Consider the following 15,590-nt stretch of genomic DNA (forward strand, 5'->3'; position numbering starts at 1 on the left):
CGCGCGCAGCGCCGGCAGCGGCAGGTGCGTGCGCGTGCGCGTGTGCCCCGTCGACGGGCCCCACGTCTTGCCCTTCACACCGTCCGCTGGCACTGCCGAAACATACGAAACATCCTTTTTAAACCAGCACAAAATAACATACTTTAAAAGAAATGATGATTGATGATGATGATTGATTGATTGATGAAATTCTAACTCGTATGTCAAAATGTCAAAAAGCGCTGTTACAAATAAGGGCGTGTACGCACGTGCGATCGCGCGCATGATCGCCGGCGAGCCGGGCGGCGTGTCCTTGGCGACGGCGACCAGCTGCTTGACGCTCGCCTCGTCGTCGCTCTGCCGCACGGTCAGCGTGTGCCGGAAGTCGAGCGGCGACGATATCGTGTCCTTCTTCAGCAGACGGATCTTGCTGAATTTGCCTGAAACGCGTATTGTATGGGATTCGATGATACTCGAAGGACCAATGCTTAAAACTTAGTCAAATGCTAAATATACGACAAGATAATGTCAATAAATCAACTATACATTAGATACAATTTGCAAAGGATACTAATATGCGTGTAACTTTAAAAGAAATCGAGAATTAAACAACACAAAAAGATAACGAAGAAATTAAAAATATATACATACTTTTAATTAAGAATATATACATACATGTATATACACATTAGTGGAGCAATTTCTTTAATTAGTGAGTAGAATCTGCTAGAACATAGAATCGTGATTCGAAAATTCACAAACAACAACTTCCTTACAACACAAACAACACAGTTCATTATCCAACAACAAAAACACCTCACCTTTCCTCTTATTAGGCTGCGGCGGCTGTTGGGACATGTTGCTGGCGAAGATCAGTATGTGCAGCTCTCTCGCCGCCAGGTCGATCTCTCGCATCTCCAACTCTCTCTCCTTCTGCGCGAGATTCTGTTCAACGAGCCGCTGTTGAAGTTGCGCTCGAGTCAATTCCTCTTCGCGGCATCGCAGCTCCTGAAAATCATAGATTTGGACATGTTTAATATTTTGCACGGATGAAAAATATAGGAAACGTCAGACTCTGGTTTCAGAGCTTCCTGCATGTTCTGTTTAGCGTATATGTCAATTAATTTTATTAAAAATTATATATAGAACTGGACCATATTTAAATGGGACCACACGGAAGGCACAAGCTTTCAAAAAAAAAAAAGTCCTCCTTTTTTAAAGTCGGTTGAAAAGGAAGAATAATATACGAAAATTTACATCAAAAATTGTCAGACAGGCGTACAAGGACATTATTGGGAAGCTGTGAAGCCAAGACAAAAACATAAAGGAAGACCAAAATGGTGTCCACATAAGCATTTGTAATAGATTGTTGTAAGCATTTGTGAAAGAGTGAACCTATATGATAGTTGAACGATATATATAAAACTTTAATTGAAAAGTATGTAGGAGATTTTTATGAGAGTGCTATCTCAATATGTATGATAGATAGCCGAAATGGATACCAAAGTCAATCTGCCGATTGGATATCGAGATTATAATGAGTACCAACAGAACTATTTGTCTATCTTTAGCAACCGAAACAATGGATAGATAGGATAGTGAAAACGGCCGTTAGAGATTACTGGAGAAGTGTGTTATATATTCCAACAATATCATGACAAACAGATTTAAAATTAACAAAAAAGTTTATCGATATTTTAAGGATGTAATAAATTAAAAAACAACATATTATTTTTATAATGTTAGAATTTCAAATAAAAATACGCATGAACACAAGCTTCTAACAAATATCTATAACTCATTACTATTGTGACTATAATTGATAATATTATATTATACAAACAAGTATACACATATCATTAAACTACGGTAATAAAAATAATAGAAACTACTGAATCTTGCAACCATATAAACATCTACGTAACAACAAACAAATAAAGCACTATCAAACCCTTCTACCATTTATAAATGTATGGAAAATTACAGCTCTTTTTTAGAAGGAACCTCCCCCCCCCATGGATAAGGAGAGGTGTAAAGAAAAGTGTGTGTGTGTCTGTCTGTGGTAACGCAGTTCTCGAACAATTCTCCCAACAGAGTCGAGACTGCTCTAAGCTATGCTTGATAAAAGTTTATTACATACTACTGCAAAATTCAAAATCAAAACGTCCGCCCCAAATACCAGAGTGCTGAGGGGAGGTTCTTGAATTAAATTTACTCGCATTCACTAAATAGCTATCGGACACATGCACATACATCTCTCTAAACTGGTGAAGTGACACAAGTTACAAGTAAATAATTAAATAACGGTACAACACAAGAGATAGCTAGCACTAACCTCTTCTATGGTTTTGCATTCCTATGTAAGCAATAGGAAAACATAGTTTTTTATTAGTCAACAATATTTATATACATAAAACTAATTATATATTTAGATGAACGATGAACAGATACTTATTGCTGAAATAATTTTATCGAAATATTTATTATATAAGATGCATGAATGAACATTAAATTACGGTGATAGGTTTATACAATGCGACTTGTTATAAAACTACTTAACTGTAACAGCTTTACTTCTGCAATAAAGTACAATTCGCACAATTGCAGATTATTCAATTCTTTAACTGTAAGAGAAGAAATGCAAAATTTCGAAAATTTTACCAAAACACCTGATCAGCTTTTTGAATTATTTGGGGTGTTTCTTTTAATGTGTTAGTTTCCCCCCTCCTAATCCTACCTTTTCTTTCCTCCGTAGATCTCGGAGCACTTCCTCAATCTCGATCCTCCAGCCGTCTTGCATGGTGTGGAACGATTCGTGGGGTGCGCGCGTGAACTCCGACTGTCGGATCCTATCGAGCTGGTCCAGGATCTCCGGGAAAAGTGGCCTCTCGCGAGGATTCGAGTGCCAGCATGCTGTAATCATACATGATAAAATGTATTCCAATAAATCAACTTCGAACAAGACAATATATAGGTAGGATATTAAAACGGACGTAGGACAAAAACACTGTGTCCTGTTTTAATAAGCCATTAAAGTTGCTTTAGTAATCAAATCATTTAGCCCATAAAACTTATTATTGATATGCAAATATTGCTATATACAGATGTTTTTATATTTATATGAGACAGGAGCATAATTATTAACATCAAAATAGTTTTGCATGTTAACGTTATTACCCTAAATAAAATTTATTGCATCCAATAAATAAAATAAATAATATATGGCATTTTGCTGGTCAACAGTCACTATTTATCATCAATATTATTCAACACCTCCTTACCTTCCATCAGCACCCTCCAGGGCTCCGGACACGTGCTCGGTATCGGCAAGGTCAGCTTGTTCACCGCCACGCCGTACGCGACCGCCAGCGCGTCTATCCCCTTGTAGGGCGTCTCCCCGGTGAGGAGCTCCCACAGTAGCACACCGTACGACCACACATCGGACGCGTGTGAGAAGGTGGAGTTCTTTATCACCTGAAAGATTTGGTGCAGTCTTTGTGATAATATACTTCAATTTGAAATGCACTTGTTATTTCTATAGAGAGTGTCCAACCATGTCGTCCATTTCTGAGAAAAATTATGATTTACATTTGTCTGCAAAGAAAACTTTCTAAACATTCGATTGAATTAAAATATTATAATTCATGTGTATAATATTTAACTATTTGTATATTGTTTCATGTTTTAATTTCTAGTACTTTCAAATTTAGTATAAAAAACCTAAATTAACACATCGCGTGTAGCATACCTCAGGTGGCATCCACGCGTACGTGCCCGCCGCTGACATCCTGGTGGTCTTGTACACCTCTCGCGCCAGACCAAAGTCCGTGATCTTCAGCGTTTTGTTCTCCAACGTGTCGTCCGGGAGTATCGTCTCACTTAACAGTACTGGAAAGATGGAAAGAACTTGTATAAATAAAAAATGTATGTCTATTGTTTTTTACATTAATTTAGGAACACAGATATTGAGAATGTCGGACTTGCCAAATTTCAAATGTGAATATTATAACGAGATGATGTAGGCATTCGTAACAACAAGACAATCATCTTTAACTAAGTAGCAATCTATACAGTAAAACCTACTTAAAAAATTTCGATAATTGGTCATGAATAATATAACGTATAAGACAGTTAATTGATACCACAACAAATTAAACCACGATAGCTTAATGATCTCCATGCAAAATTCTTCTAACTTCTAACACCGCACTGCGTATTCCTCTCTACAAAACACATATATCGTCATTGTTTTCACTGTCAAATAGAACCATAACTCTTCTCATCCCGAACTATTTGTCAATAGACTATATATCTCATAGCTTCAAGAGCTCACATCTTCGAAAGCCATTATACGATTGCATTATTGAAATACAGCGCAGTCACGCTTTCGTTAACGTGGGTGGTTCGGCGTGTACGCGACCCAAATAATAATATCCAAGTTACGGGGGTGGCGAGGTCACTTCCTTGGCACCGCTGTGAACTTTCCTTTGACCTTTGCATTTGAAAAATATTGTTGCAGTGTTAGCAATACTGTAACATTTACGATAGCAATGATTTTATGAAAATTGTTTTGGCACCAATCAGTGCAGATTGCTTCACTTGCAAAACTACATATTTAATGCACAATGCAGTCAATCTTATATATAAAATTCTCGTGTCACAATGTTAGTCTCTATACTCCTCCGAAACGGCTTGACCGATTCCTCTGAAATTTGGTAAGCATATTGGGTAGGTCTGAGAATCGGCTAACATCTATTTTTAAACGATAAGAGTAAGGCAGAACAGCGTTTGCCGGGTGCAGCTAGTGAGTATATAATATTTGAGGCATCAAACATTTTTTTCAACTTTACTAAGAAAATATTTATTTTCTCCGTTAGAAGTTTCTATCGTGCACAGTGTCATTAAACAAAAGCGCCAGACCCGACTCACGATCAAATTTTTCTTATCGATTTGCGTTATATAAATGTTTGAATGCCGTTAGCACAGTAAACGTAATTTACAAATACAATAATTTAATACTAAGCTTCGATATTCCTTCCGAATAAATAATGAATATAACATAGTTTCATAGCTTTACTTTGGTACGCCTCAACATTTAAACAACAAAATATATTACCTACCACAATACGTAAATACCCTAATATTTTAATGTGTTTTTTTTTCTGTTGAAGAGGCCCAGCTACGCTATCATCGGTGGATCAAAGACACTACATCAGATATATTAAGATGGCTCCATCGACTTTATTTATTGCATTTAGGTCATCAGTCACGTAGCGTGGAGCTTATGACGGTGAAGATACCGGCTCAGACGATACACAAATAGATTCAAGTTAAATGCAGTATTTATTCGTAATACATCACATTCAAGTGCAACATTTTTCCACTACGTTCGCAACAAAACGCCGCAACGGAAATTTAATATTCTAGAGAACTGTTTACACTGACATGTAAATATTTAAACGGGCAAATTGTAGCGTACAATCGATTTCTAACATCTAGGTCAATTCGTTTTGTGTCTTTGCTCGGGTCTAGACTGAGATAGGCCTGCGAGCTGGAACTTTCAGTGTTCTCGGCAGGCACTTTGCCAACGTTTAAGTGCTTGAGAACGGGGCTTAAACCCTTTTCTCCTAGAACTAACAATGCCATAATAGTTCTCAATTGCGCATTTTTTTACTTTAGTTAGCCAAGGTTGGCTTGAAAAAAAATATTTTGAATCTGAACATGGGGCACTGCAGACGGCATTGTACTTGAAAAAAAAAATGCGCTATGTCTTAAATCAATGATAGGATAGAAGAATACTCGTAGGTATAAGAACCAATTCAAAGCACGACCTACAAGCCCCAATTTGTATCGAAAAATAATGAATATTTGTTTGTTTAGACAAGTTGAATACCATAATAGATTTATCTCATTACATATTTAGCTTTATTTTATATTTTATGATACATATGTAAATAATTGCAACCTAATTGATTATACTTATTTAAGGTATGTAGAAAATATAACATCTACATGTTTATATTTCTAGTCTAAATACTGCGCGCTACGGTTGCTGTTTCCACAGCTTCAACGCGCAATTACCAATTACCATATACCGAAGATAAACAAGTAAACGGAGCAGGTTTAATAGATGTAATAAAAACTTAAGTACGTTACTACTAAATTGGGTTTGATGCGGACAAATAAATGCGATGATGGATCACACGCGGCCAGAGTGGTCGACCATTAGAGTATTAAGAAATTTGTGACCGCCATAACGTATTATCTAATTTATTTAATTCCTTGCAACCATCTGCCTCGATGAAGTTATAACCCAACTAGCCGCCAGCTTCGTCTGTGTGGTCAAAGTAAATAAATAATTATTTTAGACATATTTTAAGACTAGACTAAATTTAAATGGGTCCGTATAGTAGGCACCAGTTTTCAAACGAAAAAAAAAACATAAAACCACCCAGTAAGCAAAAAGTTACGAGGTCCAATCATAAAAAAATACAGTTGAATTAATTACCTCTCCATATTTTTAAGTCGGTTAAAAAGTAGAGTAAGTCACTATACAAGTCTCTAGCTTTGCTATCTCCAGTAACAAATTTATCATAAAATCGTTCCGTTGCGATTAGAAAGAAAACAAACAAACACACTTTCGCATTTATTATATTGAGTAAGGTAAGTAATGTTCGGGATAGACCTGAATATTATAACAGCAAACGATATAACATCCAGGTCACTCAATACATCAAATAAAAATCTAAAGTAATAATAAATGAATATTAACATAAAAAGCTGACTAAAATCTGGTACCGATACGGTTCAAATGCACCTATTACGTATAACATCTCCAAAATTTTCGTTCCCATTTTAAACCTGATAAACATATTCAATTTCACACACCATTTTTTTTTTAATTTATAAATTTTAATAAAACCAAATGTAGAAGAAAATCTGATCACACGAACACATTGAGGATTTAACAATTGCACGACAACTCAAAACCGACATAACGTCGGACAAAAGCGCAACCGTGTGAGCATAGCTAACATAATCAGGTTACCAATGGATCACAGTCACCCGCTGAGCCACTATCGACACACGCATCGGCCATTATGGAGATCGAGTGGTCGATAGCACACCGCTGTGCGAATCCTACGCCGATTGCTGACCATTTGACCAACTTTATGGTAATGAAGGACCACCGACGCGTAACGAATTGTACACGGAATGGGACGCGTATCACTCCATCGGATCCTCGGTGGCAGAATGTGCTAAGAGGCTGTACTCTTGACTAGATTTGCGAAATGGGCAATTGTGGAAGTTCGTCTAAACAGATGATGCAAACATTCGCACTAGGTATGCCACCATGCAAAAATTATTTGTGTTAAATAGAAATCGTATTTATGTAAAATTAAAACACCACTGAAATATTGAAAGAGATATGGACAAAAACTCACAAGTCATATTTCATTTAAAAAGGTTTCAGATAATATAAAGATGTACCTTTTTCTGTCTGATAAATGCATAAGAGCTAGCTCTCCATACTATTAAAGACACATTGGAAAATAGCTGTTTGTCGTATATTTGAATCAATTAAATAATGACTTAGTAATGACTTCATCGATATTTATATCAGAGACGTTATAATTCAGAGCCTCCTTATTTATTTGGTCGATAATAAACTTCACCGTTCGTGAGTAACCTCATAGTTTATCCGTTGAAACTGTTAATCAACGATTTAGGCGTGTAACGCAATTACTTTTGGATGTTGCAGAATATATATTTTATTTTTAGATTGGTAAAGAGTTTCTATACAATGTCGTCTATGACGATTCAAATGTGGCATATCTATCATTTAGGTCGTCGTGTTAAATGAATAACTGTTTCAGATTGTTTATTTTTAACATTGTTGAAAAAAATTAGACAGATTATAATTAAACAAGAATTATATACTTATAAGAACGCATACGCTTAAATTGAAATAAGTGCATTAATTACAATTCGCAAATTATAGAACTAGAAAAATAAGAAATATTCAAAACAAGGCCACTGACGTTCCTGGAGACGGAGGTACTATTCGAGATTCTAAAATGGAAGACCAAATGACAACAATTACCTATCAAACACAAAGTATCACGACTTGAAGCATCACTTCAATCGGCTGAAAACCCACGGAGTTATGCAGTAACGAAACAAAACAAAAATTGTCCAATTGAGAAACTCCTTCGTTTCTTTGGCAAGTCGTTTAAAAAAACAAAGAAACGATGAGAATATTCAAATATTTTCAAATTATGCAAATGCGGTCCGAGCAAAAACGCTGCAAACAGTACGATCGCGTATACAACACCCTTCCAATAAATGAATTTATTCCACCGTTGAAAATATAATTCATTATAAACCGATCGAGCTGAAAAGGCCCTCGGGCCTATTACAAACGCCTTAAACGGCCGCAACAGGGTATTAAACCTCCTGACGAAACAGCAATCCGATTTATGTTCATTGCACTGAATTAATATTATGTATTGAATCATCGTAAGTGATGACTTTAATTTAAATATGATTGGAAAGTCAATCGATCGAGAATTGAGGCCGATTTATGTCATTGCTGATTATGTAAATATTTTACTAAAGGTGCAACTATGTCGCTAAAGATCATCATTAAGTATCGAAGATTTAGAGTATGTAGTATTATAAATAACCATATAGGCATTAAATTGTCAATTTCTGTCGGAGAAAATCCTACGAATCATTGCTCAAAATATAAATTCATCGCCATGCCATCAGTTTATTTCATTTCTTATCAATTATGTCATCATCAATTTCTATAATCTTAGTTACCTAGTAAGTTTACACTTAAATTTCTGAATCAGTCCCCTTGCAGGATCCTTAGAAAGTAGCTTAGCGCTAACTGTACATACACAATACAGAAATTAAACAATCTTGTATTATTATGTACAACCGATACGTCTGGCCCACCCATTAGACGGTCGAAGGGTGCAGCGCATACACTAGGTAGCATTAGCGTTATGCACCTGGTGTTTCATTTACCGTGGGGTCTCTAACGTAAGCCTCTTCCTGTTGTTGTTCATATGTTTATTTAGTTAAGTATATATTCATTCTACAACTAATAAATTACCAAATAAAAAATGTAAAGACAACAAAAAACTAGATTCCAGCAGTGCAATCAATTGTACATCACATTCCTTGTACATACAACACCTCTATTCCTGGCTTTGTTTTCCACAATACGAAACATTTAAGCCAAGACATATGTTTGTCAAGACGCATCCTATTCCACTATATTTTCCTACTAATATTATAAATGCGAAAGTTTGAATCGTTACGTAGACAGCTGGTCCACTGGAATAACATATAGGCAACTTTTTATCCCGATGTTCCTACGGGATCCGGACTTACGCGGGTGAAACCGCGTGGCGCAGCTAGTATACCATATATTTAACACAACATCAGCAAACAATCAGCTGACACGCTGTCCAAAGGTGCCCCTTTCCCATTGTCTCGTCTCTGATAGACGTTTGAATCGGTCCCATGTGCGAATGCCGCGAAAATATCTGTCAAGAGTGACGCGGCGAGGTGTCTTATGGGCGAGCGAGCTGTAAAGATTGTGTCTTCAAACCGATGTTCGAATTGCCACACACTATCTTGTCAAGATATTGGACAGAACATAAATGAATGGTGACTGTAAAAATAACGAAATCAACGTGCATGAAAGACATATTTTGGAAATGTGTGATGAATCATGAGGGTAGAAAGAAAAAAACAATGTGTTCAGAGGAGGTATGTTGAAAGTTCAGATGTAAATGTGAACACAAAGAAAAACAAAACCATATGCAAATTACATATTACTGCGGTTAGTTTTTGACAACAAAAAAATACTCGTAATAATTTTGTAAGCATTTAGTTATGTTAATATGTTCTTACATACTTATATCTAATCGTTTTTTTTTATCTATTGGAATTTCCACCTTCTGGAATCTTTTTTCAAATGCTTACGTAATATCCATCTGTGACACTCAAAACAACGTACAAAATTCATTATAACATACAAATAATATATGAATAAGCCATTTGCCAAGTTTCCTCCCCGTATATAAATGAAATTAAGTAATATCTATCGAATTCATGTAAAGTCTAGAACAAAAACTATATCTTATTAAATGAATAAGCAAAAAAGTAATTAATCTTCACGAATTTCAATCTTCACAATCTAGATATAAATAGATTGTATTCGATTGTCTAGGCTCATTCTTAAAACGAAGCCCTAGAGCCAGGCAGACTGGAAGGAAGCAATATAAATGTAGACTACATAATTCCATTCACGTCACAGACGAAATCTTTAGCGCGCGTTATGGATCAAGGATTTCGAATGATATTAATTTAGATTGTCGTGTCCAGTCTTGTGTATATATTCGAGCTTAAGCTTTTGACAATACCTATTATTACTCTAGACGTGTGTTTGTATTAGTTTGCATTCTACTGATATTATAAAGTGGAAATGTTTTAGTGTACGCTTGTTATGTTATAAAATTTACTTAGGTGTTTTTGAAAATTATTTTACACACAGATAGCTACATTATTCCATAGTGATATAGACGACATTCCAAGTGTCAGGCGGAGCTGGTTCAAGCGAGTAGCCTGACACATAATAATCTATTTTCTTTACATTCTAGATGCAACCTGGTTCCGCACAATTTTCCACAAAAGTAGTTTCGTTAGCGATAGGTTTCATTTCATATATACCGCGACGCATACACTTAGGTAACAGTGCGAGTGGTATTTCCGAAGGCTGCCAAGGCTTTTGTTTCATTGCTCTAACGTGACGTCACACGTCAGTAAGACGCATGGCACGGGCGGGCCGAAGGTCTAATGAACTTTGAGTTGAACTCGAATATTACACGTCATAGACACTGGCATTGCTTTCGTATTGTGACCTGGTTATGAGGAGGATGTAGATGCGTCGATGGAGTAATTTGCTAAAGACGGATAGTTTATCGATTGGTTTATATTGAACGTTGAGGTGAAGTCTGAGCATTTCGAATATTCTGGCATCGGTGTTAGATTTAAATCTTAGGATGATATAATATAGAGGAAACTACGTAGGCACCGATAGTTTGCATTTTTGACCAAATTTCACAAGAATTATTAAAGTAAAGAAATTAAGATATTTTTAATACGATTATGTACCTACGTATGAACGGAAAACAATAAAAATTAGAATAATTTGATTGTTTCGCTATCTGAAAATTATATCAAATTCGTAAAACACTTGCGGGATATATCTGAACTCTCACTCAGTACACACGTACCAATTCCCTATCAACATATGAGGGTAGTATGTATATACCTAGAAAAGTAAAGAAAAGACGTACACTTTATCGAAACAATATTCAAGTTAATATGAATAATTCATCCGGCACGGGAAATGATACTCGCAGGATACAGATCCGGTCGCAAGCCTATGTCTTGAACTTGAGTGATTTATTTGTGAGATACCATTGTTTATTCGGATAGCGTTATTTTAACACATTTCTGCCGTTCACTGTTGCCCATTAATCAACGTGCTAATCTAGGCTTTAATTTCATTGTGGTAGATTTCTTACTGCTTTAAAATGAGTAGATACCTAATTATTTTGTACGTGTTTCGTCTTTGAACTGTTGGACAAATATTGATCACCGCGGTTTCAGCCGCGTAAGCCTGTATCCCATAGGAATATCGGGATAAAAAGTTGCCTATATGTTATTCCAATTGTCCAGCTATCTACGTACCAAAATTCATTGCAATCGGTCCAGTAGTTTTTGCGTGAAAAAGTAACAAACATACACATACACATACATTTAAACCTCACAAAATTTCGCATTTATAATATTAGTAGGCTTATCCGCCAACCGGGTGGTTGCCTATACACATATGCAAAGAATCAGAATTGACAATTCAGCTTCTAGTTTAGTTTGATAATTATTGATTATGTGTAGTTGCAAGCGTCGCATACATCACTTGTAAAACTCAATACAATTAAACTTCACAACCATAAATGAAATCACCAGACCATCACTTGGTTATTCTGAGAAACAAATGCCTGCCTTTGTTTCGATGCTATTAAAGGTATTTGAACTGACTACCACTCAGTGGTCAATGCAAAAATCAATGCACTGCGTGGGCGTTCAAAATTGGCCATGCAAAATGCCGACAAAGTATAATGATTTGAGGTTGTATGCAAACAGCCAATAAAAATGTGATCACTTTAAACAAAGCGTTAAAAGCGTTAAAATTTTTATCTTCAACCGGTGTAATTCGGAAATGTGCGCGATTAAGGTTCTCGCCCTCTTATTAAGTATTCAGCAAGATTAATGCTAACCATGTATTTGGTAATGAAATACTTTGTTTGATTTTAACTGTGTAGGCGGGCGATGCTAATAATCGTCTTGTGACGTGTGAAGACGTCACCAACATGCTTTCATCCTTTATATAAATGATAGTAATTTGTTATAATAACAAAGAATAGTGTTTTTTTTATAAGAGCGAGCGTGAAATTAGATAGCTTTATCATGACAGGGCAAGCAAAGGAGACTTGCTCCTTTGCTTGGCAACCTGATATTAGGGGGTCACCACCGCCCATAAACACTTGTAATAATAGAGCTGCTACAGGCGTTTCGTCAGCTTTTATGCATTTTATCGAAAATGTTAGACCAAAACATTTTCTATAACAATTTACTAGTCTTATAACATAATAAGTATCTAATACATAGATCGACATTTACATTACGCCGAACTAATTTCATAGACCAAACTGAAAAGCTCACCACTCACTATAATACACATTAAAACATATTTCATATTTCATCAATACCATTAAGTGGCACTCTAAAATCCCCAAATTACTAAAACTATTGCACAATCGAACAGTCATACAAGCATTACCATCGGAAGTGGCATATTTCGACATGTTTCCTTGACAAATACCCGATATCAACATAATGTTAATGTAGGTAACCGTCGAATCTGCGATACCAGCGTCACACCTTGCCCCACCACGACACCGCACGCCACGCGTGACGAATGCTAAGCTAAACTAATCCATTCAATTGACAATTGAATCTACTACAACAATATCCGATTCCGCGTATATAAAGTCGCGTAAAACCCCTATTGTTTTCGGAAATGTTTTAAATAATACGTGCAATATAATACGATTATATGGAATTGAAGGATAATAGCAATGTTTACATCTGTCTCGTTACCTACGCATGCATTGGAATTCCCTGTTTTATTATCTACGAATAAACACTAAATAATGTAACCACAGGTTAACCGCACGGGATTTATATTTAATTTTGATTCAATTCAAATTAAGCAATGAGAAGGTAAAACTGTTTTCGAATGTATATGTACAAATATTTAAAAAATAATACCTATCGGTTAAACTAGAATTGATTGAATAAAAATGTGACACTGAGGATCCTACTTAAAAAAAATAGGTTAAGTTTTCAATGAGAAAAGGTGAAATTTATAAGTGTACAGGAATATCATAATGTTTTCATCACAATGTTTAAAGAACATTCCTTTATATATTACTAGACTAGACTAGAAAATTAGGTAGCCTGATTGATGGTTGATATAATGGCAATATGTCATGACCTGATAAAAGCATAGGGCATGCCTGTATGTGCTGTAATCACCAAAAAATTTCTTAACAACATACGTATATTGTTTATACGTATACGTATATCGTTGGTACAATATCATTGATAATTCCAATCACTACCTACTGATACTTTAGTTAATTAAATGCTTATGATAAATAAAACCCACCTGTGACTCCGAAATTAGTTTGTTCAGTATCATTAAGTAAGAAAATCAGTTAGATAATATTAAAGCCTTTTACTTAGCAGATCAATTTCATTCAATTTATCTACTAGAATAATACAAACATTTACATAATTTACGTTTTCTTCTTCCATCTTTATAATATTGGCGTAAAGTGCAGGTGTATCTATAGATATATCTCTTGTTTCTACGACCATAGGTGCACGAATATCGAATTCGTGATCTCCATTTGAAAACACACTGTCCGTTTGTATGAAGGAATGGTCGCGATTTATGTGAATGTTTTCGGATATATCAGTTAATAATGTTTCTATTGGTCACGACTGGGGAAATGCTGCTTTAAACTGTATAAATTGCACACCCAGAACAACATGACAATTCTATTCAATAGCAAAATGTATACATGTGTCTTCATAATAATCACAAAGCTAATTGTTATTCATTGTCTTATATCACGTCTTTATCTACGAACTAGCGTATCAACACCAATACCGCACATACACACATAATATAAGAGAAAAAAATACGCGTCGTAGCCCTTTTAATATCAGAAAGGTATGTGTCGACCTATTTCGTCAAAGCGAAGACCCATATGGGAAATATGGGTGTGGAGGAACAATTATTGCTAATAGACTATGCCTACTGTGCATCAGTGAATATTTCGACTACAGTGCCACCACGATATGTCTGAAACAAAGGGTGTCGTTACCGTCCCTTTAGTGTCATCTACAGAATAATATTTAACCTTTACAATAATATTCCGGGCATCACTTTAAGAGCCTTCGGCATATGAACCAACTTAAATCTAGAACTATAGTGATAAACCATACAGAGCACTTGAAGTGGTCAACATTAACAATACTGTATTTTGACTTAAACTGTTCGCCATTTACATGTACTAAACCACTAACCATAGATAAGACTGAAACGACACAAGTCAAGGAGGCGCAATAATTAACGAAACGTGATCAGCTCGCATCAATCACGGCCGTGACGCGTTGTACGTTATCAGCTGGGCGACACACTGTCTGCCGCTCGCTTCTTAGACTCATTACGATAACACCGCGACACAGTTAATTTTTTTTTTATCAGCTAATAGTGCAAATAACATTTTAATGAAAACATTGTGGCAAAACAATCAATGTTATGAATGGAAACAACGATTTAAAGAAATAATTATTGATTTACAAAATAATCATTCGAATGCGCTTTAGTTTTTTGTGAAAAATAAATATGAGAATACTAAGTTGGTTTAATTTAAATAATCTACAAAAGATTTAACCAAAAACAAAACGAACGCCGGTTGCAGGCGTTTAGTTACATCACATCTTAGTTTAGAAACTGGACAATATCGAAGACCTGCCTCTGTATAATCATTTAAACCCTTGCTGAAATATATCTTTGCTGCATGCAATTATCAAACGCCCATGTTGCACTGACATTTTAAATAATAAACTACCGCGTTTCTCTATAAAATAAGGTAAAGGTACGTTCGTATCGACATAAAAGCCTCGCGTCTCAGAGGGGATATGAATTTGTTACTTTTATCGCAGCAAAGAGCGTAATGGACGTTTTACGAGGCGAGTTCGCGAAATAAATTTATGTCCTTGCTGAAATTTGTTCAACACTCAAATTGGCTCGACAACTCGAAAAACATTATTACGATACTATACTATGATACTATATACGTAATTATATAGTTCACTAGCATACCCGGCGACGCGTTGCTGTGGCTGAGTAATCATTTAAAATATTAAGATTAAAAATTGTTGGCATA

At 35.7% G+C, this 15,590-nt stretch overlaps 1 protein-coding gene across 1 annotated transcript in view; it reads right to left on the reverse strand.

The window, feature by feature from the left end:
- Positions 1-15,590, reverse strand: part of LOC119833027 (mitogen-activated protein kinase kinase kinase 11-like) — a 50,200-nt gene that overhangs the window by 9,881 nt on the left and 24,729 nt on the right. The window contains exons 2-8 of the mRNA XM_038356896.1: positions 3,728-3,867; positions 3,261-3,453; positions 2,717-2,892; positions 2,315-2,335; positions 801-987; positions 249-419; positions 6-92 (exon numbers count right to left, since the gene is read on the reverse strand). Coding sequence (XP_038212824.1) covers positions 6-92; positions 249-419; positions 801-987; positions 2,315-2,335; positions 2,717-2,892; positions 3,261-3,453; positions 3,728-3,867 — 975 coding nt within the window. The remainder of the gene's footprint in view (positions 1-5; positions 93-248; positions 420-800; positions 988-2,314; positions 2,336-2,716; positions 2,893-3,260; positions 3,454-3,727; positions 3,868-15,590) is intronic.

This window comes from Zerene cesonia, chromosome 16 (assembly GCF_012273895.1).
Source record: "Zerene cesonia ecotype Mississippi chromosome 16, Zerene_cesonia_1.1, whole genome shotgun sequence".
Taxonomy (NCBI): domain Eukaryota; kingdom Metazoa; phylum Arthropoda; class Insecta; order Lepidoptera; family Pieridae; genus Zerene; species Zerene cesonia.